Source organism: Strix uralensis, chromosome 22, assembly GCF_047716275.1.
Source record: "Strix uralensis isolate ZFMK-TIS-50842 chromosome 22, bStrUra1, whole genome shotgun sequence".
Taxonomy (NCBI): domain Eukaryota; kingdom Metazoa; phylum Chordata; class Aves; order Strigiformes; family Strigidae; genus Strix; species Strix uralensis.
In genome coordinates, this window is record NC_133993.1 from 10,670,529 (window position 1) to 10,698,179 (window position 27,651).

The 27,651-nt window shown below is 66.0% G+C and overlaps 2 protein-coding genes across 7 annotated transcripts; both read left to right on the top strand.

The window, feature by feature from the left end:
- The first annotated feature begins 1,858 nt into the window (after nt 1–1,858).
- RAPGEFL1 (Rap guanine nucleotide exchange factor like 1) lies at nt 1,859–8,803 on the top strand. The gene is made up of 15 exons (XM_074892038.1): nt 1,859–2,287; nt 4,199–4,277; nt 4,745–4,895; nt 4,969–5,066; nt 5,321–5,433; nt 5,665–5,832; nt 5,920–6,017; nt 6,146–6,268; nt 6,371–6,549; nt 6,628–6,718; nt 6,812–6,862; nt 7,093–7,180; nt 7,275–7,339; nt 7,666–7,720; nt 8,212–8,803. The coding sequence occupies exons 1-15, from the start codon at nt 1,873–1,875 to the stop codon at nt 8,334–8,336; spliced, it is 1,899 nt and encodes a 632-aa protein (XP_074748139.1). The 5' UTR covers nt 1,859–1,872; the 3' UTR covers nt 8,337–8,803.
- Nucleotides 8,804–9,314: 511 nt separating this feature from the next.
- Nucleotides 9,315–27,067, top strand: WIPF2 (WAS/WASL interacting protein family member 2). 6 transcript variants are annotated; one of them, XM_074892101.1, is made up of 10 exons: nt 9,343–9,407; nt 11,403–11,555; nt 15,041–15,166; nt 20,777–20,901; nt 21,378–21,510; nt 21,674–21,793; nt 22,283–22,942; nt 24,307–24,516; nt 24,652–24,753; nt 25,623–27,067. In XM_074892101.1, the coding sequence occupies exons 4-10, from the start codon at nt 20,839–20,841 to the stop codon at nt 25,661–25,663; spliced, it is 1,329 nt and encodes a 442-aa protein (XP_074748202.1). In that variant the 5' UTR covers nt 9,343–9,407; nt 11,403–11,555; nt 15,041–15,166; nt 20,777–20,838; the 3' UTR covers nt 25,664–27,067. The 6 variants fall into 6 exon arrangements, with proteins under 6 accessions (XP_074748203.1, XP_074748201.1, XP_074748200.1 ...); XM_074892100.1 differs by lacking the exon at nt 11,403–11,555 and having other exon boundaries at nt 9,325–9,407; nt 15,041–15,217; XM_074892099.1 differs by lacking the exon at nt 11,403–11,555 and having other exon boundaries at nt 9,325–9,407; nt 15,041–15,183.
- Nucleotides 27,068–27,651: the final 584 nt, after the last annotated feature.

The following is a 27,651-nucleotide window of genomic DNA, read 5'->3' on the forward strand; positions in this document are numbered from 1 at the left end:
AGCTAATAACTCGCTCTGCACCAGCAGTGCCCCCCCTGTCCGTGCCGAGCTGGGGGAGAGGAGCTGGGCCGAGCCGGGATCTGGGGCGCGTTTCCTGGGGGCGAGCGCTGCCCCTCGATGCTCCGGGTCCCTCGCCCCGCCCCGCTCGGCCTCTCTGTGCCTCAGTTTCCCTCCGGCCTCCTCCGGCCTCTGCTGGGGGGAGAAGCCGCTCTCCCCGTGCCCGCAGCCCGGCTGGCCCCACTTCCACCCGGGACAGGGGAGCTCGGCCGGGTGGGAGGGTTTTGGGGTTTGGGGTGGGCTGTGGGGGGGCACCGTGGGGCAGAGGAGGGCTGTGCCATCCCGCCGGGGCCGTGCAGCCAGGGATGGGGACGTGGGGACACGATTTGCCGCTTTCCCGCGGCCGCAGGGATAGAGTTGCCAAGCAACTGCTGGGTGGAGGCGAAGCGGGAACAAAGTGGGAGCTGCTGGGACCCCCCCTGGTCCCTCCACCCCCCCAAACCCTCCGGGGCATCCCTGCCCGGGCAGCGGGGCGCAGCAGGGGTTACGGGGTCACCCGCCGTGTCCCCCCCAGCCGTTGCCACCGTCCCAGCGCGGGGCTGTCGCTGGTTTGCAGGGAATGAACCCGGGCAGGTGGTGGGTGACTGGGGGGGGGACACGGGGTCTGTCCCCCCCGTTGCTGTCACCACCGTGGTCGTGCCCAGAGGGGTGAGGAGTGGGACACGACCCTGGCACCTCCCCAGCCGCTCACAGCAGGGCCCGGGGCAGCGGGTCCGGGACAGGGTGGGTGCTGGGCACCCAGTGAGTGGGGGGCTCGGTCAGGGTGGGTGCTGGGCACCCAGTGGTCCGGGACAGGGTGGGTGCTGGGCACCCAGCGGGCGGGGGGCACGGTGGCTCTGCCCCAGGCGGGTGCCGCGTCCCACCCTGCCCTGCCCCGGTGCCTGCCCGGTCTTGCCGGCCCGGCAGGGCCTGTTCCCGGGCTGGCAGGCAGCGCGGGGGGGGGGGGGGGGGGGCAGGCAGCTGCCCCGGCCTGCCCGGCCCTGCCCGCGGGGCAGCCCTGGCCCCAGGGGTTACCCGCGCCGGGGTGGGGGGTCCCGCATCCACCCCCCCGGCCCTTTCCCACGCTGCGACGGGAGGCGGAGAGCTGGGCGGGGGGGCGGGCGGGTCACCCCACTCCTGAGGATGTGCCCCCCCGCGGAGGGGACACCGGGGAGGGACACCACGGTGGAGGGGGGGGACAGGACCAGTCCCGTGTGCCCCAGTGCTGTCGGGGCGCTGGGCTGGCACGGGAGGGACCGGTGGGTGCGCTGGGGGCGTGACACGGGTGTGAGACAGCACGGGGGGGGGGGCGGAGCGTGTCCCTCTGTGGGGGTGTGCGATGGTGTGACGGGGGGGGGACAGGGACAGGGAGCGGGCTGTGCCCCCCCTGCCAGGCTGTACGGCGGCGGGGGGGGGCGGGGGCTCTCCCGACGTGTCCCACCGATCGCGTGTGACGGTGCTGCGGAGGGGAAGGGGGGGGGGGGTACGGGGGTGCGCAACGCATCGTCCGTGCGGGGCTGCTGGAGGTGGGGGGGATGTGACCGCCTGTCACCGCCGCGGCCGCACCCGCGTGTCACCGCATCCCCGGGACGGGTCCGCCCCCGGTCCCCGCGCTCCGGGGCCGTTCCCGGGGCCGGGGGCGGGCAGGTGCCGGGGGCGGCGGCGGCGGCGGCGGGGCGGGGCGGCGGGGCGGGCGCTGGCGGCGGCGGGGCGCAGCGCGCAGCGGGCGGGGAACGGCGCCGGGGCCCGAGCCCGACCCGAACCGAGCGGAGCCGCCCCGCCGCCGCCGCCGCCCATGGCCCCCTGAGCCGCCGCCGCCGCCGCGCCCGGGCGGCCATGAAGCCGCTGGAGAAGTTACTGAAGAAGCCGGGCTCGCACCTGCCCGCCCGCCCCGCCGCCGCCTCGGCACCGGCACCGGGGCAGGGATCGGCACCGGCACCGCGGCGGCAGAGCCTGTCGCGCCCGCCCGCGTCCCCCGAGGAACCGGCGGGGCCGGCGGGGCCGCAGCCGGGGGGCGAGGGCCGGTGGTTGGAGCTACGACCGCCCGAGGCTCCTCTCCGCTCCCCCGAGGAACCGTCCCCGGCTGGCGACCGGGACCGGGAGCCGCCGAGCCCGGAGCCGCCGCCCGCCGCCCGCTGCTGCTGCGGTTGCGGCTGCGCCCCCGCCGCTCCCGCCCCCCCCGAGCGGCTCCTGGCCGCGCTCCTGGAGCGGCTGCCGGCGGGCGGCGGGCACGGCCGCGGCTGCGGAGCAGGTACCGGGGGTCGGGGCGGGGGGAGGCGGCTGCGGGACCCCCGGGAGCGCGGCGCCGGGGGGCGCGATGCGGCGGTGGGGGGCGGGTGCCCGGGTGGGCGCTGCGCTGGGGGATGCGCTGGTGGGTGACGGGGGGGGGGGTGTGACACCGGGGTGGGTGGCAAGGTCAGGCTGGTGACACCGGGCCGGGGGTGGCGGGGGTCTCCCGGGGCATCACCCCGCGCTGCGGCGGAGGGGCTGGGCGGGGGCAGCACCGGGGCCGGCGGAGGCCGAGGTTGGCCGGACACCGGCTGCGCCGCACCGCGCAGGGCCGGCAGCCTCCCGCTCGGTTAATCTTTAACATTTTCCCGGTGCTAAAATTAGCCCCGATGGGAGCCGCAGCGGAGCGGGGGGGGGGACGGGCGGACGCCCCTTCCCTCCGGCACAGGCTTCGCGGTGCCCCCCCCCCCCCCTCCCCGCGGCCCCCGCGTGGTTTCGGGTGCGCGGAGCTGGGTGCAGGCGGGTTCCCACGCTCGGGGGTCCCGGCTCCGGCCGATCCCGCGAGGCTGCTGGGTCGGGGGGCACCCAGGGGGCAGCGGGGACCCCCCAGCCCGCCGCCAGCCTCACGCTCCAGGGACACGCAGGGCCGGGGTGGGGCTCACCCACGGACACGAGGGAGCCCGTCGGGTAGGAGCGAGATGGGACTGGCAGCGCCCGGCTCTGCCTGCACCAACACGCTGCCAGGCCCGGCCCTGCGGTGCCCGGGCTGGCGGGGGGGGGGGGGACGACAGGAGGCAGCCTGGGGGTCCAGAGGCTCCCACCAGCCACGCTCGCCCGGCGTGGGAAAGCCGTCCCTGCGTGGGGGATGGTGTGGGTGCTGCAGAGAGACGGGGAAACTGAGGCAGGGCTGGAGGGGCTGCAGGGATGGTGGGGGGGCAGTTGACTCCTTGTGTCCCCCCGGCAGAGCCCGGGAGGGGGCTACACCCGGGGCAGGGGGGGCTGGGGGCCGTGTACCTGCACCCCCCCCACGCTGCCGGTGTCCCGACACAGGACGCTGGACGTGGGGCACCGTCCCGGCAGCGCTGGGGGCTGAACGGGGGGGGGGCGGTGGGTCCAGCCTGTGCCCCAGAGCGTCGTGTCCCGATTTCGGCGGCAGCTCGTCCCCCACGGGCGCGGTGGTGCCAGGGGAGCCTCAGCCTCGGCTCGGCACAGATCCGCGGCCGGGTTAATGGGTCAGGGCCCAGGGGGCGGCCAGGGGGACGCTCTGCACGGCCCCTCCCGTGGGGACAGATCCTGAGGCCTCGGAAGGGCCCAGTGGGGACACTGGGGTCCCACCACGGTGCCCCTGGGGCACCCGTCTGCCCCGGGGACCCGCTGAGGGCCCAGGGTCGAGGGTTGCTTGGTGCTGGGTGAGGGAGCGGTGCCTCGTCCAAAGGTCGCGGCGGTGGCTGGGTGCTGGCGCTGACGGGCACCGTCACCACAATCGGCCCCTGGCTCCCAGGGCCGGAGCCGCCTGTGCTGGCCCAGAGAGCCCGGCTGCGGGCCCTGAGCGCGGCTGCCCGAAGAGTTGCTGCTGCCGCCTGCCTCAGTTTCCCCGTTGCCCTGAGCCGTGTCCCCGTTTGCCCGCAGCCGGGCTCTCGCCGGGGACAGCGGGCGTGCCGGGGCGTCGCGGCTCAGGTCCTGCCCTGCCACGCTGCTCCCGGGACCCGGCTGCCCCGCGGGGCTGGGAGCGGGTCCGTGACTCAGCGCCGGGCGCGGGGAGGGGGGGGGGTGCTCGGCGTGGGGTTCAGCGTCTCCCGGTGTCACCCTGGGAACTGGCGTCGCTCCTCTCGGCCTCCCGCTCTGCCGGGCACGGGGGCTTCAGGAGGGGTATCGGCAGAGGGGGGGGCTGTGTGGGGTGGGGTGCCCACGCCTGCCCCCCCGTCTCCCCCAGAGTCGCTGCTGGACGACATCGTGCTCACACACTCGCTCTTCCTGCCCACCGAGCGCTTCCTGCAGCAGCTGCACCAGCAATATCCTTGGGGGGCACGGGGAGAGGGGGGCAGCGGCTGGGCGGGGGGTGCCATGAGGGTGGAATGAGGAGGGGTCTGAGGTTGGGCATGAGGAGGGCACCGGGGTGCAGTGAGGGGGGGCACAAGGGTGAGCATGAGGGTGGCACAAGGGTGAACGTGAGGGTGCAACCAGGAGGGTGTCGGGGTGGGCGTGAGAGTGCCACGAGGGTGACAAAAGGGTGGCACAAGGGTGGGCACGGGGTTGTAAGGAGGAGGGGGGCGTGAGGAGGGCAGCAGGGTGCCATGGGGGGGCACACGGGAGCAGCAAGGAGGGACTTGGGGTGCCATGAGGGTGGGCGTGCAGGTTTGGGCGCAAGGTGGGCAGCGGGGTGTCACCGGGGTGGGCAGAAACACGCTCCCAAGGGGTGCTGGGGCGCAGCGGGTGCCCGGGGTCCCTCCCTGCTGTGACACCTCCTTGACGGTGCCACCTTCGTGCTGGCGGTGGGCAGCCCCCCGCCGCGCTGGGAGGAGGGGGCTGGGCTGCGGCGCAAGCGGGCAGTGCTGGCCGTGCTGCTGCATTTCCTCGAGACCTACAAGGGGCTGCTGCAGGAGGAGGAGAGCGCCGGGAAGGTGATCAAGGTGGGTGTCGTGTCCCCCCACTTCTCGTGGCCCCCCCCAGACCCCTGCTCTGAGCCCCTCTCACCCCCCCCAGGAGCTCTACCTGCTCATCATGAAGGACACGTCCCTCTACCATGACCTGGAGGATGAAATCCTGAAGCTGCACCAGCTCGTGGAGACCGTGGAGCTCAAGTGAGTGGGGGGGGGTGGGGGTGGTGGGCAGGGGGTCCCCAGAGGGGTCAGGGAGCTCCCACAACAAGGGGTTGTGGTCCTTGGGGATGCCCAGAAATTGGGGGGGGTCATTAGCTCATCAGCAGCCCTTTGGTAGTGAGCAAGGACCCGGGGGGGGGGGGCTCTGGCAGAGCACCCTGGCAGGGCTTGGGGTGCAGCACCCGAGGGTGCTGGCCATGCCGGGGCCCCCGCCTGACCCCGCGCCGGTGCTGCAGGGTGGCCGACGAGACGCCCCCCCCGAACAAGCAGGTGAAGCCGCTGTTCAGGCACTTTCGCCGCATCGACTCGTGCCTGCAGACGCGGGTGGCTTTCCGGGGCTCGGACGAGAGTGAGTGACCGCAGCCGGGTGCCGGGATGGGTGCTGGGTGCCAGGATGGGTGCTGGGATGGGTGTCAGGTGCCAGGATGGGTGCTGGGTGCCAGGATCCCTTCCCTGGCCTGCTGGTGGCTGCAAGCGGCCGTGCCCGTGCCTCAGTTTCCCCAATCGGGGCTCCGGCGCACCCCGGGGAGGTGCGTGGGGTCCAGCGTGGCCCTGACGCCCCCCCTCGCCTTCTCCCCAGTTTTCTGCCGCGTGTACATGCCCGACCACTCGTACGTCACCATCCGCAGCCGCCTCTCGGCCTCGGTGCAGGACATCCTGGCCTCCGTCACCGAGAAGCTGCAGTACTCAGAGGAGCAGAGCGCCCGCGAGGATGCCCTCATCCTCGTCACCATGGCCTCGTCCGGAGGTGCCCGTGGGGCTGGGAGGTGGGGGGGATGCGGGCAGGGGTGGGGGTCTGGCTGGCGCTGATCCCCTGCCTGCACTCTGCCTGCAGAGAAAGCGGTGCTGCAGCCCAGCGAGGAGTGTGTGTTCACCACGCTGGGCATCAACAGCCACCTCTTCGCCTGCACCAGGGACACCTTCGACTCCCTGGTGAGCACCGCGCCGGGGACCCCCCCAACGCCTGCGCGGCCACGGTGACCCCCTGGGCAAAAGAGGGGGGGACCCTCCTGCGGGACCCTCATGGTGCTGAGCATCCCCGTCCCCGCGTCCCCTCGCAGGTGCCGCTGCCCGAGGAGATCCAGGTGGTCCCGGGGGACACGGAGATTCACCGCGCAGAGCCGGAGGACGTCGCCAACCACCTCACGGCCTTCCACTGGGAGCTCTTCCGCTGCATCCATGAGGTGCTGGAGGGGGGCGGACGGACTGGGGGGCTGGCGGGGGGCTCCCCCATAGCGGAGGGACCCTGACGATGTGCGTGTGTCCCCCCTGCAACCCCCTGGCAGCTGGAGTTCGTGGATTACGTGTTCCACGGGGAGCGGGGCCGGCGGGAAACGGCCAACCTGGAGCTGCTGCTGCAGCGGTGCAGCGAGGTGCAGCACTGGGTGGGCACCGAGCTGCTGCTCTGCGAGTCGCTGGGCAAGCGCGCCCACCTCCTCAAGAAGCTCATCAAGATCGCCGCCATGTGAGTGGGGGGCTGGGGACATTGTGGGGGGGTCCCTCTTGCCTGCCCCTCACCTTCTGTGTCCCCCCCCGCCCGCAGATGCAAGCAGAACCAGGACATGCTTTCCTTCTACGCCGTCGTCATCGGGCTCAACAACGCCGCCATCAGCCGCCTGCGCCTCACCTGGGAGGTAAAGAGGCCGTGGGGTGTCCCAGGTCCCCCCCCGGGTGCTCCTGGGCCCCCCCTAGATACTCATGACCCCCGCCTTGGGCTTGTCTTGCAGAAACTCCCGGGGAAATTCAAGAACCTGTTTCGGAAGTTCGAGAACCTGACGGTGAGAGGTGCCGGGGCACCCCATGGGTGTTGGGGGACCCCCCGGGGGTGTTTGGGGAGCGGGTGGGCAGGAGGTGTCTCGGGGTGTCCTTGCCCCCATCCAGGCCACCAGTGGCAGCCACAGCCCTGTGCCCATGGGTGGGTGTGGGGGGGGTCCAGGGCAGGCTGGGCAGGGTGCTGGCACCCATTGGGAGCTGCCCCCCAGCCCTGACCCCCCCGTTGTCCCCCCAGGACCCCTGCAGGAACCACAAGACCTACCGGGAGGTGCTGGCTAAGATGAAACCCCCCCTCATCCCCTTCGTGCCGCTCATCCTCAAAGGTGAGGGGGGCACGGGGGACTGCCTGCACCCCATGCGGGCTGGGGTCCTGCTGCCGCCCCACAGGGCCCCCCCTCACCCCCGGCTCGCCCCCAGATCTGACCTTCCTGCACGAAGGCAGCAAGACCCTCCTGGACGGGCTGGTCAACGTCGAGAAGCTGGTGGGTGCCCCTTGCTGGGGGCGGACATGACCGAGGGACCCCCGGGGGGAGACCAGGGAAGGGGGACCCCACCGAGGGGCTGGGGCCCTCCTGACCCTGCTGTGGGGTGGGGGCTCTGGGAGGTGCCGGGGTCCCTGGGGTGCAGGATGGCATCCCCGGGGTGCAGGGGTGGGGGTCCCTGGCAGTGGGTACACCCCAGGGTGCGCAGCGGCGTCCCAGAGGGAGAGGACTGTCCCCAGGGCCCTGGGAGGGCCAAGTGGTCCCTGGGGGGCCCGGCAGGGTCCCGTGGGGCTGGGGGCTGACTGGGGGGGTGCTCTCTGCCCCAGCACTGCATTGCCGAGAAAGTGAGGACCATCCGCAAGTACCGGAGCCGCCCGCTCTGTGAGTACGGGGTGGGGGGGGCCGGGACCCCCGCAGCCATGGCCGGGCGGGGGCGAGGGGCCAGCGCTGCGGGAGGGGGCTGAGCCCGTGGGGCGGAGGGGACGTGCATGGCCCTGCCAGCCCTGGTGCTGGCCCTGAGGGACCGGGATGTGTCTGGACCTCCATCCCTACCTCCCTTCATCCCTTCATCCCCGCGTCCTCATCCCCGCATCCCCATCCCCACATCCCTTCATCCCCGCATCCCCATCCCCACATCCTGTATCTTCATCCCTTCATCCCCGCGTCCTCATCCCCACATCCCCATCCCTTCATCCCCGCATCCCCATCCCCACATCCCTTCATCCCCGCATCCCCATCCCCACATCCCTTCATCCCTGGATCCCCGCATCCCCATCCCTTCATCCCCGCGTCCTCATCCCCATTCCCGCATCCCCCTCCCCCTCCCGGGGGCTGCATGCTCCTGCCCCCCCCCGGCACTGACCCCCCCCCAGGCCTGGAGCTGGAGGCCTCCCCCAGCCAGCTGCAGACCAAGGCCTACGTGCGGCAGCTGCGGGTCATCGACAACCAGAACCTGCTCTTCGAGCTCTCCTACAAGCTGGAGCCCGGCAGCCAGTGAGGGCCGGGGGGGCCCCCGCCCCGGGGACCCCCCGCCCCCCCCGGGGGGGCCTGGCCCCCCCCAGCACTGACGCACTTTGGCCAGGGGCCCCGGCTGGGCGCTGCCCCCCGCCCTTGGCACTGGGGGAGGACGGGTTTGGGGACCCCGGGCGCATCCCCCACCCCATTTCCCCCTGGCACCCCACAGCCCCCCCCCCCCCATCCCTCCCCCTGGCTGGGGTGCAGGGACCCCCCGGGGGGCCCATCCCCTCCTCCCCACCCCTGGGCCCCCCTCTATTTTTGTACGTGCCCCCCTGTCCACCCCTGCCCCTTCCCCCCCCAGACGTGTATATTTTGTACCGAACCGCTGTCCGGAATTGTACATTTATTTTTTAAGAAAAAGGAGGAAAAAAGGAGGAGGAAAAAAAAAAAGAAAAAAAAGCTCGGGGGGTATGGGGGGCGCAGAGCCCCAATAAAAGGCTGTCCCGGCGCCCGTCTGCTGGTGTCGTGCTGGGGGGGGATGTCACGGCCGTGAGGGTGCAGCGGGGGGCGGAGGTCCCGGGCACGGTCCCACCGGGGCTGGGGGGAACAACGGACCTTCGACCTTCTCAAGGTGGCCGCAGCCGGAGCGACGCGGGGTGACCTTCCCAGCATGGCGACCACCAGAGTTCCGCCCGACCTTCCCAACATGGCGGGCGGACAGGACCCGGCGGCGGCCGAGGGGCGGCACCTCCAGCCCGCAGCGGCGGCTCTGCCCGGAGCGGGGAATCACTCCCCGGCGGCGCCGCGCTTCCTCGTTCCTCTGGGCGCCCGCGGAGCGAGGTGATCCCGCCGCGGGGGTGACCTTCTCAAGATGGCGTCCCCAGAGCCCGGCGCTCCTCCTCGCTCACAGCGCCCTTCCCGCCATGGCCGCCCGACCTTCCCAGCATGGCGCCGCGGTCCCGTCGCCCCTCCTCGCCCCGCCCACATCCGGTCCAGGCGGCGCAGGCGCAGGAGGCGCGGCGGCCGCCATTTTGTTTGGCGGCGGCTGGAGGCCGGACGGAGCCGCGGGGCCGCGTTTCCGGGTGCGGCGGGAGGAGGCCGCGGGCGGCGGGTGAGCGCGGGGGCACCGGGCCGGGGGCCGCGGGGCCTGTGGGGGCCGGGGCTGCGGCTGCGGCTGCGGCCTGCGGGTCCTCTGCATGGGGTACGGTGTGTCAGGGTGGGCGTGTGGGGTGCGGGAGGGCTGCGCGGGGCCTGCGAGGAGTCCGGGGCCGGCTGTGGGTTGCCCGGGAACAGCGGGTCGAGGGGGCTGGGGGCGCGCTGGGGCCTGTGTGGGGCCTGTTTTGGGGTGGGGGACGCGCTCTGGGCTCTTTCGGGGTGCAGAAGGGCGGGGGGTGGCAGTGAGCGCTTTGGGCTTGCAGTGGGACGAGGGTGGCCGTGGGTGCGCTGGGCTCTGCGTGGGGCGCAGCGGGGTCTGTGGGGATGGGCGCAGCGGGACGCGGGGAGGTTGTGGGGAGTTTCCCAGGGGACAAAACTGGTGCAGCTGGGAACGACTGTGCTGGACGGGTGTTGGCAGAGGACACTGGCAGTGGTGGGGGGGCTCTGCGGGGATGCTGGGGAGCGCTTCTCCCCCCTTTTCTTCTCTCCGTGTCATGGAAGGTGCCCGTCACGTTCGTCCCTTCGCCTCCCTACAACGGTGCTCCCTGGGGAGAGCAGGGAGGGCTCCGGGTCTGCGTGTGGGCAGCTGCCAGGGGAGGTTTGGGTGACCGGTTGTGCCATTCTGGGGAGGACAGTGCTCCTAGGGTCAGGCCGGGCCCAGGATCCCCAAGACAGCATCGCAGTCTGGTCACTTCTCTGGGCCCAGCGCTGGCAAACTGCGGCCTGAGCAGCCTCTGTCTACGAAAACCCAAGCATGGGGCAGCATATGGCCGGGCAGCGAAGTGCTGCGAGTGCCACGGTGGAGGCTGAGCTCTCCCGTCTGCTCTGGGTAAACATGGCCACAGCTGCGTGCTCCCGGTCCACCGGCCCTCCCCACCCACGTAGCCACATGGCATCGCCTGCGCTGCCAGACACTGCCCAGGCAGCGCCTGGGCCTTGAGGACCGAATTTCTGCTGCGGGTTTACGCTGCGGACCCCTCCAAAGCCCTGGCTGTAAGCAAATGAAATAAGTAGCTGATTGTTTTCTGTGTGTCCTTTGGGACAGAGGGAGAGTGGCAGCACCGTGGCACACGCAGCCGCAGCATTTCCCCCCACGAAGACTCAGCAGAATTGATGCGGCTCGTGCTTGCCCTTGAGTGCGTGGCTGGCCCCGGTGAGCGGCTCTCGCCCACCCCAGCTCTCCGCGGGCTTCCCCGTGGGCCTCGATGGGACACGGTTGGGTTCAGGCTGTGGGCTACATGTGCTACAGGGATGAGCCCAGCGGGCCGGCTGTGCCTGTGAGCTGGTGTGCCTGGACACCGAGTTGTCCCTCCTCAGGGCTCTGCTCCCATCGAGGTGGTGCTTGTTTTGGTGTTTGCCCTGTTACAGAGAATCTGTGGCGAGTTCAGGCCTGGGGGAGCCAGGGTGGGTTTGGGGCGCTGCAGGCCAGAGCCTCAGTGAGCCCAGCGCTGCGCAGCATCCTCTGAAACAACTCCTTGTCCAAGCACTGCTCAGAGACAGGTTTTTTGGGGGGTTTACCTCAAGTCCTCGTTGCTGTTAACCACAGCTCTGCTCCAGCTACCCCTCTGTGGCGAGCAGGGGGGGGCCCAGGCTGTGTCCCCCCGACTTGCTTGGACTTGGGCAGTGTTTCCGGGGCCTGTGGGGTGGGATGCAGAGGGAGGAGATGCCGGCTGCCTCCTGACCCTCAGCTGACGGGCAGACGTGGGGCCCTGAACGCCTCGTGACTGTCCTGCTCCGGGTTTCCCTGCCCTGTCATCCAGGAGAAATGTGGGCTGGGGGACCGGTGGGAAGGTGGCAGCGAGGAGCTGGTGCAGCAGCATCCTCGAGCCAGGTGGAGGCAGAGGTTTTGCATGAAAGTCATTTCCATGAACCGCAGCCTGTGTGCTGGGCTGAGCAGGAGCCCTTGGAAAGGTGCCGCCATCCCAAATCGGCCTCATTTTACCTTTGGCAGACTTGGCTGCGGATGGGTGTCCGCCCGGGTTGCTCTGGCCTGGCCTGATCTCTGGTGTGGATGTCGCTGCCCGGCTGATGGTTGCCAGAGAGGATCTAATCTGACCTGACGCCGTCTCTGCCGCCCAAGGAGTCGGCTGGGTTTGCAGATGAGGTGTGAATCCGCCCATCTCTGTCTTGGACATGCTCTCTGGGGCAAAGCTACCTGGCGAGCGCGTCCTCTGCTTTTCACATTCCTGCCTGTCTTGGCTTATCGACTGTGTCGTGTCCCCAAGGTGTTCCAGCACCGCTGCAGCCCCCCCAGGGGAAACGTCCCCTCTTCACACCTCGCGTGATGGTGGCGGCCACGCTCCCCGCCGGTGGGGGCTGCCAGGCGGCGGCACGGCAGCTCTCGCGGCTGCGTTGCGTTGCTGGAATGCAAAAGCAGAGCCTGTTTTCCCATGGCTGCTCCGGGGCCGGGAGCACAGACCCCTCTTTGTGCCGTGGGGGGCGAGGGAGGACTTGGCTTCGTCCCGCTGTGAACAAACGGGAACTGTCGGCCGCGGCGTGCCAAGCTGGTGCCATCTGGAGCGTGTGTCGTGCCCGGCGCTGAGACGTGAGCGTGGCACGGAGGGGAGCGCGGCTGACCGGTGCCACCTTTACCACTGCTGCCTCTTTTTCCAGTGAATTGAGTCTGGTTGAGTTAGTTTCTGCCACTAAAAGTAGGTCTGTGGTTCCGCTCCGTGGCCATCCGGCTGCTGCCACAGACATGTGAGGCTGCAAAGCTTCTGGCTGCTGCAGCCGCAGGGTATTAGACCCTGATGCGAGAGTCCCTGTGTAGGGTGCCCCTCTGCTGCTCTTGGATTTTCTGCTCTTGTTGAATGCGTTACCTTCAAGGTGAGGCATGCCGGCCCCCCTCTCCGCCAGCGTCAAGGTGACGGGGGGCATGTTCCAGGTCAGAGCTCGCTTCCCGCTTTGCTTCAAAGTGCTGTTGTCGAGGCGCTCTGGTCCTTGTCTGACCTACTTACTTACATCTGGCTGCTTGGAAGGAAGGCAGATTTGCTCTGCCAAAGAAGTAGCTTTCTGCTGGGAAGCAAAGGTGGGAGGAGGGAGCGGGGGGGAAAGTGCCCTCCTAACAGGGGGCTGAGCGTGTTGGGTTTCTCCTGCTGGCTTTGCCAGGGCAGCTCTGGAACGAGCGCAGCTCCCAGGGCTTGCTCCTTGCTCTGATGTTACAAGGTTGATTCAAAAATTAAATGGTCTTTTCCAGAACTTTTTCATCACCGGCCTCAGCGGGGCTGTTGAAAACCTGCTGTGGGGTGGGTCCCTTTGCAGCGCCGTGGAGCTGCGTGTCCTGGTGTGGTGCTGGGGCTCGGGTGTCTCTCTGCTTCCTTTGGCCCATCCCCATTCCCCTTCCTTCCTCTGGTCTCTCCCACATGCAATACCATAACCGTAGAAATTCCTGCTGCTCGGCAGGACCGGCTGCACCAGCTGGAGCTGTGGCAGCCCCGTGCCCCGGGGTGGAGGCAGCTCGGGAGGGATGCTCACAGGGAAAGGGGAGAAGCTGCCGGGCGGGTGCAGAGGTTTGCCGACAGCTCCGCTTTCCCCTTTCCAGCAGGAGCAGGTGAGGGGAGTTGCAAAGGCAGCCTGGCAGGGCTGGCTGGCAGCGTGGCCCCCGGGCAGTCTGGGTTGTGGGGAGACGTGGGACGCTGCGTGCTGGGATTCGGTGCTGCTGCTGCTGCGCTCGAGTGTCCTTGTCAGGTCTGACCTGCTGCTGCGGAGCTCCTGCAGCGACGCGCTGCGCCTGCTTGCGCCCAGGGCCCCTCTCTGCTTGCGCCGAAGCAGCAGGGCACCTTCCCTGCATGGTCAGTGCTGTTTCCTCCTGGAGGCGTGGGGCTCAAATCTTCCCTCACCTGGGCTGGAGTCTGGTTTGGGGGTGCTGGTGACTTTTCCAGGGAGCTGGGAGTGACGGGGTTGCATCTGCAAGGACCATCTGACCCCAGCTCTGAGTCTCTCCGTCTGTCACACCCCGTTACTAGATCATGTCTCAAAGCCAGCCCTCCTCTCCCTCTGCGCCCGCTTTAAATTTGCAGCATGTTCTTGGCACCTACCGACCTGAAAAGCAGCCGAGTGTGGATCCGACTGTGCGGAGAACTCGCTCTGACGGGACTTGGCTCGGTTTCCCCTCGGCGTTGGCACAGACGCTCCCTTCGTGCTCTTACACCTCCCGCAGCTGCGGCTGTCGCCAGGCCCTCGCCACCTTCGGCCTCGTGCCCCAGCAGGGGCTCTGCTCGCCGTCCTGTCGATCCTGCGGGATGGATCAGCCCCATTTGTGAGGCTTCTGTAGCTTTAGGGTTTTGCACAAACATCAAGTGTGTACGGGCATCCCAAAATAACACTTCAGTGCTGGGTATTCTATGGTAGCTTGTAAATTTTCTCCTAACGACTCTGACTGCAAAGCTGGTTAGAGGAAAGATGCGTTTCTTTAGCCAATTAAATTTTTTTAGAAGCAGTTAGCCATGGTTTGCCAAGCGGCTGCTTCCTTTCTGCGAGGCCGCTGTGGCTTTGGGGTGGTTCGGGGTGACTTTATTCTGCGGCAGGGACTGCGCCCTTCCAGCAGGCACCTCCCGACAGCGCCCAGCGACTTGCCCTCTGCCTCAGTTACTTGCCCCGTGTATTCTGGATTGCGAATGGGCGCATCTCTGCTTGGCCTTTGCCTAGGAAAACCCTGAGAATACTTGGCCGGGTTTCGTGGAACAGCAGGAGACCTCGTGCTCCAGCTCAGCTCTGCTCGGCTCAGGGCTGCTTCCTGCAGCCCGGCTTGGAGCGGCTCTTGCAAAAGAGTCAGCACGGGAGGCTGGCGAGTGGGCAGAGCCCCAGTTCCTCTGGCCTGCAGGAGAGGGTGGCAAAAGGGACCAGAGCTGGGGGTCTCTGTCCTCAGCCTCCCTGAAAGCCCCGACAACAGAGGAAGAGAGAGGGAGCGTCGGGGAGGCCTGGCAGGAGGTGGGAGAGACCCCGGCAGGCAGGGGAGGCCGCCCCAGCCCGGGTGCTGCCTTGCAGAGCGAAGGGGCCGAGGCACCGCAGGCGGGGCGGGAGGGTGGCTGCTGCAGGGGCGCAGCGGGGTCTCCGAGTGTTTAAGCCGAGTGTTTAAACACAGGCGGAGGCTGGTACAGGGGTTGAAGCCCTGTGTACTTTAAAGACACAGTTATTCTCCATCCAGGCTCCTGAGAGCAGCAGACCTCCAGGCAGCACGTGTGTTTAGCTCGTGGGTTTTCACCGGGACTTTTTTTCCCACGGTTGTGACCAAACTCTCCGGGTGGGGACCGGGCATAGCGCTGACTTTGCTCCTGAAACACCGGCACAGCCCGTCTGGTGTCGTGGCACGGTGACCTCTCGCGGAGAGGCTGCCTATTGGGCCCCCACGCCGGGGCAGGGCCGCTGCTTGCGGGGGGCAGAGGAGGAAGACCCAGAAATGTCAGACCTTCAGCGCTGGCCTGGCATCGCTCTGCTGAGAGGGGGGGTCAGCTTGTTGCCAACCGCTTGGATATTGGGGTGAGTCTGGGAGAAAAGCTTGGTGCAGGGGTTTGGATGAAAAGCGTGGCCTTCAGCGGGGGCCAACTCCAATTAATGTGCTTTTTTTTTTTTTTTTTTTTTTTTTGGCAGAGTTTCACCTGGGCATTTTGCTGTCCCTGCCTCATGACTCAGACCTGCGTCGGCAGACGCTGCGGCAGCGGACGGCGTCGACTCAGGGTGGCAGGCTGGAGCTGGAGACTGGTTGCCTGCTCCCGTGTAAGGCCGCTGGTGCCGTAAGCTCTGCGCCGGGGAGAGGCCGCTGGTGCCGTAAGCTCTGCGCCGGGGAGAGTCTGGGATAACTTTGCGTGCTGTTGGTTTTGAGTGACGGTCGGAAGAGCCGCAGGTTCATTCCGTCCTCGTTGCTCTTCGCTGGTAGCGTGTCAGCTGCAGCCTGGCAGAGACCAAGGGCTGACGCCGCGCTGGGTTCGCTGTGCAGAGCCTTAGACGCGGATCCTCAGCCCCTGCCCCTAAATGAGCCTGGCGTGAGCGGGCCCCGCTGCTGCTGGGGGGCTTTAAAAGGCTCTTGGAGATGGCTGGAGCCCTTCTCTGCTCCCCGTCCCAGGCCACCAATATTTTCTTGCTCCCCTTGCACTTTGAGGAGCTCCCGGCTCTGTCGGCTCCAGCGCAGAGGCTTCGTTTGCTCTAAATATGCAGACAGTGTTGGAGCCTGCGGTGAAGGGGACCGGTGCATCGTTGGCAGCTGATAAAAAGGCGTTTTTATTTGAACACTAACACCGCCGGGCTCTGGAGCCACTTTCCATTCAGCGGCGTATTGTTCTCTGTGAGGCGTGGGCCGTGCAGCACGTTATTCCCAGCCGTGGGTCACCGTCGAAGCAGCCGGGAAGTCCCTGTGTCTCCCGCCGCTTCCTCCCGCTGGAACAATCGGAGATGTCCGTCGGAGGGAGCAGGGCTTCAGAGCAGTTTCTGCTCTGTCCCCTCGTGTGCCACCTCTCCCTCCCTGGTTTCCTTTCCCTTCTCGCCTGGCACATGGGATGGGGAGAGGCAGGGAAGTCTACAGGCCCTCCTGGGACGGGCTTTTCCTGCTCTTCGCTTTGCTGCAGCCTAATGTCAGGACACGATTCCTCGCTCCTGATTAAAGGTTTCCTCTGCCAAGTGATCCGAGCTGAGCTGGGTGGAAAGCTGCTAAAGGACGGCCCGACTCGGGGGTCCGGTGGTCGGGGATGGGGAAGCCGAGGCTCCACCGAGGGCTGTGGAATTCGGCCCGGAGGCGTTAGAAACTTTTGTGTTCAGGGTTTTGTTAAAAATGCATTGTCAGTGACCGTGGGTTGTTAATAATTCACTGTCTGAGTCCCGCGGGGCTGGAGTGTGTCTGTCTGTCTGCACGCAGAGATGCACCAGCTCTTTGAGACGCTCCAAATCGAGATGGCAGCTCGCTCTCTTAAAGCATGCTGATATGATTTTAAAAGCCTGAATGACCTTAAATCCTGCGATGGCTGTCTTTCAGGATAAATTATTTATGTCGCATCTTCAGTGCTGCTGAAGCCCTCGCTCCTCAGGAACGGGCAGAAATGTCAGGCTTTGGAGGACAGGCTCTGAATTTGGAAGGGCTGCGCTCAGGGTAACGAGGAACTGAGGGTTTGGATGGGAAGAAGTGGAAGATAAAGGCGCCTGGCGAGGCGGAGGCGGGAGGGAGGGAGGGTGTTTGAGAGGTCCAGCCTTGGAAGTCGTCCCCAAACCGGTGCAGCCGCATTCTGCAGCCGACATCAGAGGGCTGGAAATTCCTCTTGATCTGCAGTTCAAAGCCGCTGCCTCCCTGAGGATGAAGCGCTTCATCTCGGGTTTGCAAATGCAGGCTCGCCGCGGCAGCGAGCGTAGCTGTGAAATACAAATCCGCCGCAGCGCCCAAATCCCCCTGAAAAGCGAGGAAACGCGCTTACGGCGTCTGAAGGTCACTGCTGCCTGTCCTGCTAAAAAAGCAAAACCCCCCCCGAGGGATGAGCAGAATCCAGGGCTGCTTGCTGGAGAAGGCATTTCATTTCCCTTCACGGCAAATAGGGACTTGAAAAACACCTGGAAAACGTGGCATGTAGTCTTGTCCAGGCCAGATCTGGCTAATTGAAGCTGTTTTACGGGAGACGGGAACTGCTGAATGTAACGTTCTTGGGTTTTAACAGTGTTTTGAACCCCGGGTTGGCAGGGGAGTGCTGACTGGAACTGCTGCAGGACTGTCCCGTGGTCGGTGCCGCCGTGGGGCGCGGGGTGCTGCCGTGATGGGGGGAGCAGCAGCTCTGGAAGCAGCTTTCTGCAGGGTCACCTGGATTTCAGTGGACTCTCTCTCCTCCAGAGCGATCGCTTTTCACACGTTGTCTTCCTCCCGGTTTTCTCACAGCTTTCTTGGGTTTTGCTTTTTAAAAGGAAAGCTAATGTGCAAACCTGCCCCTCCTGGCTTAACCGAAGACGAGCTCTCCTCTGTGCTTTGATCTAGCGGGTGTCTCTCTCTCGCTGCCCCGATTCAGGTCTTTCAAACCACTTTCCCTGCAAGCGCAGCGAGCTGCCGCCGCGGCATATGGAGCTCTCAAAGGCTCAGATCTGCCTTGGTGAAGGGATCCCTGGTAACGAAGAACAAAGGAGAAGAAATGCAGAGAAGTCGGCTGTCGGAGCAGCATTGTTTCAAAGGGCATGGTTTCCGTAAGGCATACGCCAGACATTAAGGGGTGGTAAGCAGTGCTGGGAGAACCCCCCTCCCCCCCCCTTTTTTTTTTTTCCTGGAGGATTTAGCTTGTGTCTCCCTGATCTTTATCAGCTGTGTCTGTCTTCGTGAACATTAAAGATCTAGGCTTTATTTTAAAGACAGACACAGATCACTCCAGTGTTCCCACCCAGAGGTCTCAGCTTTTCTCATGGTATGAAATAATCAGCAGCCGCCACGTGCTGAGTTCGGTGTCTCTTGATTTTGGTTTTTCAATGTGACCTTTGCTGTTAATCCACAACCTGAACGGGGCCGTGTGCTGAAACGAAATGACCTGTTTCTCGGGAATTCAGCTCCAGTTTATCCTCAAGCTGCTTTAGCTTAAACTCTTCTCTCCCCCCCTTCTTGCTCTTCTAGGTCAGAGCCTTTATCTGAGTGCGGGTTTCGGTGCAGCACTAGTTTTAAGGGCATGTTAGATATGGGGAGATAATGACTCATGGTTTTCTTTGTGGAAATACCCTTCCCCTCCCTGGCTGTGCTTACAGGAGGTACCATCGCTGTGGGATTGTCCCTAGCTGCTCCACCTGACGCAGGGCTCATGGGGGGAAGCGGGGCAAACAGGGGTCCTGAGCGGCCTGCTTCCCTTGCAGACGTGGCGCTGACTTGTTTTCTGACAAACCCCTGTCCGTCTGTCCGCGTACGGCGAGGCGGTGTGTCCCTGTCGTGGGAGTATCTGAAGGGAGACTCCTGCGACCCCGAGTGCTGTCGAGGTGCGGAGCGGGGTGGGACGCGTCACCCCGTGAGTAACCCCAGCGGGAGCGTAACGGGGAGGTGATGTGGGTGTTTCTGTTCTCCTGGGTCGGGAGCGGAGGTGACGGCCCGCAGCGCTGGCACTGCTCCTGTGCTGGCTCAGGCCTGTGACACATGAGACCGAGTCAGGAGTCTCATTACCTGGCACGTTTCTCAGCTCTATCTCTGCTAATTACCCTCAGCTGCTGGTGCTCAAACAAGGCCGGGGCTCTCCTGCCCATCCTCTCCCGCCGCGACGTCGTCACACCGTCCCCTCGACGTCCTGCTCTGCCCTGGCAGCTGCTCGCACTGTCCCGGCCCTGCGATCCCACTGCGGGGTGGGAAGGAGCACGGGGGAAAAACGCTCCTGTTGCAACACGTCCTGGCAGCGCCGGCAGGTCCCAGACGAGCACGTTATGAGCCGTCTCTGATCTTGCTTCGGTGGGAAAAGTACAGGCCGAATGGGCTTGCCGGGCGTTGTTCCCAGTCTGCGGAGCGTCCCGGCTTGGTGGGGCTGAAGGGGAATCAACAGACGTCGGCTCTGCTGTGCGAGGCCTCGAGCTCAGGCTGGAGCAAAGCAGCACCGCATGTGTCGGGAGGGTGCGTTTCCGAGAGGCGGGAGTGAGGTGATTTCCCTCGTGAGGTGGACAAGGACCTGCTGGGTCACAGTGGGTTGGAGCTCACGCCGTTCCCAGTCCCACAGAGGTGTGGCCGGTGCCACCAGAGAACTTGAGATCTCAAGTGACTTAGAAAGCGCCAGAAGATAGAGGGAGGAACATCTTCCCAAGGAGAGTGTCTGTAGTTGAGGAGTTTCTCACTTGGTAGAAGAGCTGCTTTTAATTAAAAGGCAGTTTATTTATTTATTTTCCTGAACCACAGAGAGCTGGTGGTTTGCTCGAGGGCAGGGGAGCCGCTGGCATCGCAGCGATGCTGCTGGTCCGTTTTTCCTGTTCTCACACCTCTGCCATGACAGGGAGTGGGAATGTCTGACACGTGAGGACAGACCTGGTCTCATCTTGGCCTCTGTTTACTGTGGCATCAGTAAATTGTAGTTTATTTAGTCGCGGGTGAGTCTCAGAAGGGGTCTGGATTTTTGTACCTGATATAAACCATTTCAAAGGTTGTGGGCACCTGGATTTCAGTGCCTGGGTCGTAAAGAAGCTTTCACTGTCGTGGTGGATGTGTCTGTGACCTCTCTGGTCGCGTGCCCTGGAGGTCAGGGATCGGAAGTTGGAAGCTTCAGGTGTGAAACTGTCCTGTTCTTACCTGGGGTTGGTATTGTGGTCCTCTTTAATGGTTAAGGAACAGGTTTTCCCGGGGGAAAGACATCTGCGGCCCAGAGAGGTGCATTTATCCCCTGCCTCTCGGTCTGCCCCGAGCACCCGAAACTCCCGGGGTGGTGAGCGAGGCCTCCAGTCATCACATTCCTATTCCCTGAGCCGGTGCTGCTGGGGCAGCCCTACCTGTGCGCTGCTGTCAGAGGCACGAGCTTGCCAGGGGCCTGTCCTGTGATATCCCGGTGATTCAGGCTCCTCTTCCTGTCCTCACTTCCTCCGTGCTCGGTCTCCGGTGCCGACCGGAGCTGCCGGGCTCTGCGGAGCGCCACCGGCGAAGCGCTGTGCGGGCTGGGAGCCATTCCGGGTAAGCCGTGGTGTGGGAAAGGTTCATTTTGGGCTTGTGGTGAGGTGGATCGATGTTGGGAAGGCGTGTTTCGCTGCCTGCTTGGACAGCTTCGGGGGGGCTTTGGAGTTGTGGAAATAGAGTGGGGCGCAGACAGCCGTCGGTGTTGGGAGGTTATCGACGCGGGATCCGAGCGGTTGGGAAAATCTGCCTGGGCTGTTTGAGGATGGGAGCGTCTCTCCTTGTGCGAGCCACGGGGCAGCAGTGCGCTGCTTCGTCTGCCTTCTGCCCGGTGATCCGTCTGGCAGATTTAACGGTGTCCGTGGCTGGAGGGGCCCGCTGGGGACGCATGCCAGGGCTGGCCGCGGTGCCTGCTGACGGGCTGGAGGCTTTGGGCTCCTGTCGCACTTCCACGTGAGCAGCCTCCGGCTGCAGATAAAGGAGCTGGATTGATGGCGCAGGATTAGCTTGGCCGGGTTTTCTCTGCTGAGCCAAGCGGTCGTGTGAAAAACGTCCTGGGTTTCAGCTGCGGGCTCTGTGCTGGGCTGGGGGCCCTGGCCATTTGGGGTGGGGGATCACGCTGGCTCCCACCGCTGGGCCCCACTACTCCGGGGTGTTGGGAGAACCAGGCGGCCCTTTTGAGCCATCTGGGAGTGGGCAAGACCTGCAGGAACTCCAGGCACAGGGCACTAGCACACACTACCCCAGGGCCATGTTTCTCCGTGGCTTTCCCCTCCAGTCCCTGACCTCTTCCTCCCTTCCCGCAGGCATGAGTGACCAGGCTTGCCCCCAGCGCTGAGCAGCCGGAGCTGCCGGGAGCCGGGCCAGGATGCCGATCCCTCCGCCCCCACCGCCACCGCCTGGCCCCCCGCCGCCTCCCACTTTCAGTCAGGTAGGGGCTGGCTGGAGGGTGGGGAGGTGGCCTGTCTCCACGTGGTGCTACTTGCCAGGGGCTCCTGTGTTGTCTCTGGACCTCCTCGAGTCCAGCCTACGAGAGCTCCATGGGCTGTGCCTCAGTTTCCCTTGCAGCAGAGTCTGTATGTGGCTGAAAGGGCTGCACGTGGCTTTTCTTTGCGTTCGTGTGTTCTGTTCCACCGTGGCTCAGGGCGGGGGAGAGCAGGGGACCTTGCACCTGGCTGTAACTCAGCTGTGCCCTGGGTTTAGGTAGGACGGGGTCTGACCCTCGCCCTGTAGAACAGCAGCGTAACCTGGGGCAGCCCTGTCGCTCCGTCTGGAAGAGAGCTGGCTGCTGGCGGGGGCTGGGGGTGCCTCTGGGCTGAGCAGAGGAGAAGGGGGAAGGTGGAGTCAGGCTGTGGATCGGGGTTCCCGTGAGCACAGGCGAGCTGCTGAGCCACTTCTTGTCTCCAGGCGAACACGGAGCCGCCGAAACTGAGCCGAGAGGAGCAGCGGGGCCGGGGGGCCCTCCTGCAGGACATCTGTAAAGGGACCAAGCTAAAGAAGGTGACACAGATCAATGACCGGAGCGCACCAATCCTAGAGAGTGAGTACCCGCCTGGCCTGCCCCGGGAGGTGCTCAGCCCCGCGCTGGGTGCTGCTGTGCCCTTCAGGGTGGCTCCTGGGCTCTCACCCGTCTGCTTTCCGGCGGCTCCTCGTTGGAGGAGCTGATAATACCAGGCTTAACCTCTCCGCCTCTCTCCTTTCAGAGCCCAAGGGCAGCGGCGGCGGCAGCTACGGCTCTAGCTCGGCTGCGATCCAGCCGAAGGGTGGCCTCTTCCAAGGCGGGGTGCCCAAGCTCAGACCCGTGGGGGCGAAGGACAGCTCAGGTAATGGCCACCTGTTTTGTGGTTTGCGCGGGGCTTCCCTGGGGAGGTCCCCGAGCAGGAGGGGGTTGAGGCTCTTGCCCTGTTTACCTGGGGATTTCAGCTGGTTAGAGGCCGGAACCCCAAATCCGTTACGCAGGCAAGCTGCGCTCTCTCCATGCCACAGCGTCCCACGGCCTGAAACCTCCTTGGAGGGCCCGGCAGTCGCGTGTGTTGCTGAACGTTTCTCTCTGCTATTTTCTGTGGCAACCTGCCTTCTAGCAAGCCCGAGAGCAAATAGCAGTGGTGAGAGAGGAGCCGTGTGTGGCTGAGCGCGGTGCCAGCTCCCTGCCTGTGCCAGACAGCGTTCCCTGCGGCCTGGCCCTCCCCGGCCAGGCGGGCAGGCTGCCCCGCGCTCGGCGCAGGCTCGGGGACGGAACCCCGCGGCGTCGCTCTCGCCGACTCCCGGCCTGCGCCGTGCCTGGCCGCTCACTCTGCTTTCCCTCCCCGCAGACAGCTCCAGTAAGCAAACCCTGCAAGTCCCCGGCTCCCGAGCAGCCGCCCCCAGGCCCCCGGTACCGACCAGCAACACCCGACCTCAAGACGATGCTGACAACAGCCGGGCCTCTCCCCCGGAGCTGCCGCGCACGCAGAGGCCGTCCCTGCCGGATCTCTCCCGGCCCAACGCCGCCGGCGGCACCGGCATGAAGCACAGCTCGTCCGCCCCGCCGCCGCCCCCGCCGGGACGCCGCGCTGCCGCCCCTCCTGCCCCCCCTCCGGCGCACGGCGCCAAGGTGTCATCCTACAACCGGGAGAAGCCCCTGCCACCCACCCCGGGACAGCGACTGCCCGTGAACAGGGACGGACCCCCCGCCCCGCCACCCATCAAGCCCCCTCCCTCCCCAGTCAGTATCCGAACGGGGTCGGGGGCTCAGGGCCAGTCTCTCGCCCCCCCGCCGCCTCCTTATCGGCAACCCCCTGGTGTCCCCAACGGCCCTTCCAGCCCCATCAACGAGTCCGCCCCGGAGCTGCCGCAGCGACACAACTCCTTGCACAGGAAGACGCCGGGCCCTTTGCGGGGTCTCGCGCCGCCGCCGCCCGCTTCAGCCTCCCCGTCTCTCCAGAGCAGTCGTCCCCCTCCGCCGGCCAGAGACCCCCCCAGCCGGGGAGCAGGTAAGAGCCAACCCGGCTCCTTTGCACCTGGGAGCGGCCGTGGTGGGTCAGGCTGTGGCCACCCACCCACCCTTTGGTGGCTGGTAGGAGATGCCGGGGGAAGAGTTGGCACCGGGGTGCGGCAAGGCTTCTGCACGTGGCGGTCGGTGTAGGGGTTGGGCCAGGCGCAGGAGCTGGACTGTCACCTTCAAGATGTGTCCCTGGTCCTGTTCTCTGTTTATTTTGCTCCTTTCAAGCCTGATGTTGGCAGGGCAGCTCCTGCCCGTGAGCTTGGGGTGTCCTCCGGGGGCGGGAGGTGAGAACATGGTGGAGGCAGAGCTGTGTACGCTGTGACTGCTCCCCTGACCTTCCTAAATGTCACCGGGGTGGTGACAAAAAGCTGTGATGGAGCAGCGAGAGGCCTGTCCCTCGTCCATGCAGCCAGACACCCTCGCTCAGCCCCCCGGGAACTGTCCTACCCCTCTCTGGGCTGGTTTTGGCGCTGCGTGGTTCAAGGCGCTGCTGGTGATGAAGACTCTGTCGCTGCTGGTGCAGGGGTTTTGGCATCGGGCACCCTTCGAGGGGGCGGCTGAGTGAAAACCCCTCACCCTTCCTCCCCTGTGCGTGCGGAGCTGGGCGTGAGCGTGTCCCCGCTGCCGGGAGCAGCGATGGCTGCGCCCCGGTGCCCCCCCCGTGCACTCCTGGGCTCCATGTCCAGACCGCAGCTCCCGCCTGGTCCCCTGCCAAGCCGCTCTGTCCTTCCGGCCCTGCCAGAATCCCTCCTTTGAGTTATGGCTGGGGATCTGCTCTGTTAGTCTGTGTGTAATTAGCCTAATGAGGAGCGTGAACTGCCACTGTGCATCTGTGGGGGGCTGGGCAGGAGCGAGAGGTGGGTCGGAGGGGTCGTGGGTCCCGTCAGCACCTCGGTGGCCATGCGGACGTGGCTTCCCAGCCCTGGCAGGCAACCTCTTGCCTCCCTGCAGACCTGCTGCCCTCAAACGCTCGCGTGTACGGGCTCGTAGCTGCTCCTCAGATCCCCTCTCGCGCCGAGGGTGACCTGGGTCTGGCCGCGGTGCAGGGGCCGGAGCAGCCCCGCTGTGGGGGGATGGTGAGCTGTCGGGGAGCGGGCTGGCCGGTCCCCTCTGCTGCAGCTGACAGGAGGAACACAGATGTCAGGAGCGAGCAGGAAATCTCCGGGCGCGCGTAGGAGCGTCCCTGGACCGGCCGTGCTGGCCGCTGGCGCGATCTGGCTCAGCAGCTGGCCTGGAAAGCTACCTCGGAGGCTGTCCTTGGCCCTGCTGCCGGAGGGAGGGTTTGCCCTGGGGATGCTGCGCCTTGGCAGGCTGCGGTGGGCCGTGCCGGTGCTGACCCAGCTCTCCTTGCAGCCCCACCGCCCCCTCCGCCGATGCTGCGAAATGGGGGGCGTGACGCCCCCCCACCTCCGCCCCCCTACAGACTGCACGGCTCCACCGAGCCCCCCAGCCGAGGGAAGCCGCCGCCGCCACCCACGAGGACGCCAGCTGGGCCACCGCCGCCACCTCCGCCAGTGCGAAACGGGCACCGGGACTCCATCGCCACCGTCAGAGCGTTCCTGGGTGAGTGGGACCCCCCGGGGCGGGGGCTGGAGCTGGGGGGAGCCCCGGTGCAGAACTGAGCCCTTCGGCTTTATCCGCACTCGTATGGAGCCGCCCTCCTTGACCTGTCTTTTTTTTTTTTCCCCTTCTCTGCAGATGACTTTGAATCCAAATACTCCTTTCATCCCGTCGAAGACTTCCCAGCCCCAGAAGAATATAAATACTTCCAGAGAATCTACCCCAGCAAAACAAACAGAGGTGAGGCAGGAGGAGGTGTCTCGCGGTCCCCGAGGGGCCCTGGCTCCCCTCCCGCGCTCTGGAGGCTGACAGGAGGTGACAGCAGTGCTTGTCCCCCGATCCCAATCCATGTCCTGTGCGGTTGTGTTGCCCCAGGGCCCCCACATGCTCCCTGGGGTGCTGGAGCCCCGAAGGCAGCCTGCTGCACTCACGGAGGGGGGGAGCCCCCGAGGATTTGGGCTGTGCAGATGTCCCTGTCCCACCCACCCGCTTTTTCGCCTGCTGAACCCGTGCAGAGAAACGCCGCAGGGTTTGTTCCCCCTGCGCTAAGGGCCCGTGGGCTGGAGCTGTTAAAAAAGGACCCCGGCAGCCGGCCCGCGGCTGAAGGTGGTTTTTTTGTCGGGGCTGGGGGGGTAAAGAGCCCCTGCGTGTCCCCTGGGGGGGGCCTGGCCGTGGCGGGCACTCGGACCCGGCGCTACCGGCACAGCGCAAAGTGCCTTTGCTGCGCGTCAGCCCTGCGGATCCCGGAGGAGACTCCGGGGAGAATGGGATGCTCGTTTATTTTTAGAGCGATGAATGTTTAATGTGGATTTGAAAAGCCCTGAGCTCGCCGTGCGTGCTGCAGCGGCTGCTTCGAGTCGCAAATCCCAGGCTCCAGATCTCCGCGGGGAGTACGGGGAAAAGGGGAGGGGGGGGGCCAGATGGCGCGGGGGTGTGGAGGAGGGAAAGCAGACGTGCCGGATCCGGCTCTGCGGAGCGCCGGGGCGCCGAGCCTCTGAACCGGGGCGCAGCCGGTCCGGTGCGTGCCAGCAGCGCGGGACACGCCGCGCCAGCCACCTCCGCCCGCATTGAGGCTTTCAGTGTTGTGGGTTTTTTTTTTTATCTTCCAGCTACGCGTGGGGCCCCCCCTCTGCCCCCCATCCCCAGGTGAAAGCGGGCTGCCTGGGCGGACTGTTCCTGAGCGGAGAGACGCACCTTCGCCTTCCTCAGACGGACCCTCCCCGCCTCCCTGCCCCCCAGGATCCTGCATGAGAAACTCCCAGCGTCTTTGGTTTTCCCGGCCGCGCCAGGACGAGCGGCCGCCCCCAGCCCCGCTCTCTCCGCCAGCCCACCCTCATCTATGCATCTCCCCCAGGACTCGGTGACCTTCCCGGCCAGCCCGGATGGGTCCTTTCCTCCCTGCAGACCCCCCCGGGACCCCGCAGCCGGGCACCAGGACTTGGCCGGGGGGGGCAGAGGCCGAGCCCCGCGCAGCCGGTTCTGGGGACCGGAGGGGGCTCAGCACCCCGAGTCCTCGGGGCAGAGCGAGGGCCTCGAGAGGAGCTGGGGTGGGGCAGGAGACGGACGCGCTGCGTGGTCACCGCTGGCAGAGCCGGGCCAGGCCGCCAGCGCCTCGTTACGCCGGCGCAGCTGATTGCTTTTTTTGCACAGGAGCCCGCGGAGGAGCTGGGGGGGCAGCGGGGGGGGTGACCGGGACCATCCGGGGAGCCCCCGACAGCGCTGGGCAGGGGCTGGGGGCTGGAGGCGGGGGGGGTCGTGTCCCCAATACCACCCACCGCGGCTTTTCGCACCGCTGGGTAATGGGGCGAGGAGGCGCCCGGCGGCGGCAGCCCGGCTCTTAACGCTGAATTACCAAACTAGAGCATTTTCACAGGAAAACACTAATTGTCCGTGGAGGAAGCCGGGGGGTGCCGTCACCGTGGTGGTGGTGGGGGGGGATTGTTTGTTCTGTTTCTTCCGTGGCAGGGGGGGACCTGCAGCCCCGGCCCCCGCGTGGGGGGGGTTCGGCTGACGTTTTGCCTTACACACGCCCCGTCCGACTGTCGGCACCGGGCTGGTTTCTCTGTATTTACGCGCAGTGCGGGGGGGGCTGGACATTAACTGTAGTTACTGATCTCTTTTGTACGGTGTAAAACGCTTGTCCCTAGGAGGAAGGTGGGCTCGCTGCGGGTGTACTAAACCCTCCCTCTAACTGTTCTGGGGGTTGTTTTGGGTTATTTTTGGGGTTGGTTTTTTTTCGTTTGTTGGGTTTTTGGTTTGTTTTTTTTTTTTTTTTTTTTCTACCGACGTTGGAAACTTTTCCCTGTTTAGCTGGAGCGAGGCAGCGCGAAGGCTGAGGGACACTTGGGGGGGGTGGGGGGGTGTTTCTCTGGAGGATGAACCCCCGCCCCCAGCGCTGCCATTTGGTTTAAATAAAGGTTAAAAAAAAAAAAAAATAAAAAGGTTCTCCCCGAGCGCTGGCTGCCCCTCCCGGGGGAGCGAGGGGCTGTTTTAAGAGGGAACAGAATCAAAGCCGAGAAGCTTGAAATCGCATTTAAATAAAAGTAATAAAGATAGACAACGCCTCAGAGGTGCTGTTGGGAGGGGGGTGGCTGGGGAGGGGGGAAGTGGGGGGGTCCCCAGGCTCCAGGGGTGCTCTGTGCCTCCCCAGGGACTCTTTTTTTTTGGGCGGGGTCAGGGAGCTCTGACTGCAGTGAGGGTGGTACTGGGAGAACTGGGGTGGGGGGTGGTACTGGGAGCAGTGGAGAGGCAGGATTTGAGGGGATGGGGGCACTGGGAGCAGTGGGAAGGCGGGATGGAGGCACTGGGAACGCTGGGAAGGCGGGATGGGGACACTGGGAACACTGGGAAGGCGGGATGGAGGCACTGGGAACACTGGGAAGGCGGGATAGGGGCACTGGGAGCGCAGTGGCAGACTACAACTCCCATCATGCCCCGCGCGCCTCCCGGCAGGCCCCGCGCGCCCCCGCCCATTGGCTGCTGGGCAGCGTCTCCCGCCCCCGTGGCCGCGGCCCTTGGCGCGGGACCTTGCGATTGGCGGCGGCGTCGCGTGGCGCAGCCAATGGGGCAGAGGGGGCGGGGCCGACTCGGGCTGGTGGCGGGAAGTGGAGGAGCTGGGGCTGAGTTGGCGCGAGAAGG

Bases quoted from the DNA above. Each gene is read 5' to 3' on its own strand.
- RAPGEFL1 (XM_074892038.1), top strand. From the start codon at position 1,873: ATGAAGCCGCTGGAGAAGTTACTGAAGAAGCCGGGCTCGCACCTGCCC. The intron at 5,067-5,320 runs GTGAGTGGGGGG...CCGGTGCTGCAG, and splicing joins GTGGAGACCGTGGAGCTCAA to GGTGGCCGACGAGACGCCCC. The intron at 6,719-6,811 runs GTAAAGAGGCCG...CTTGTCTTGCAG, and splicing joins GCCTGCGCCTCACCTGGGAG to AAACTCCCGGGGAAATTCAA.
- WIPF2 (XM_074892102.1), top strand. From the start codon at position 20,839: ATGCCGATCCCTCCGCCCCCACCGCCACCGCCTGGCCCCCCGCCGCCT. The intron at 21,511-21,673 runs GTGAGTACCCGC...CTCTCCTTTCAG, and splicing joins GAGCGCACCAATCCTAGAGA to AGCCCAAGGGCAGCGGCGGC. The intron at 24,517-24,651 runs GTGAGTGGGACC...CCTTCTCTGCAG, and splicing joins CACCGTCAGAGCGTTCCTGG to ATGACTTTGAATCCAAATAC.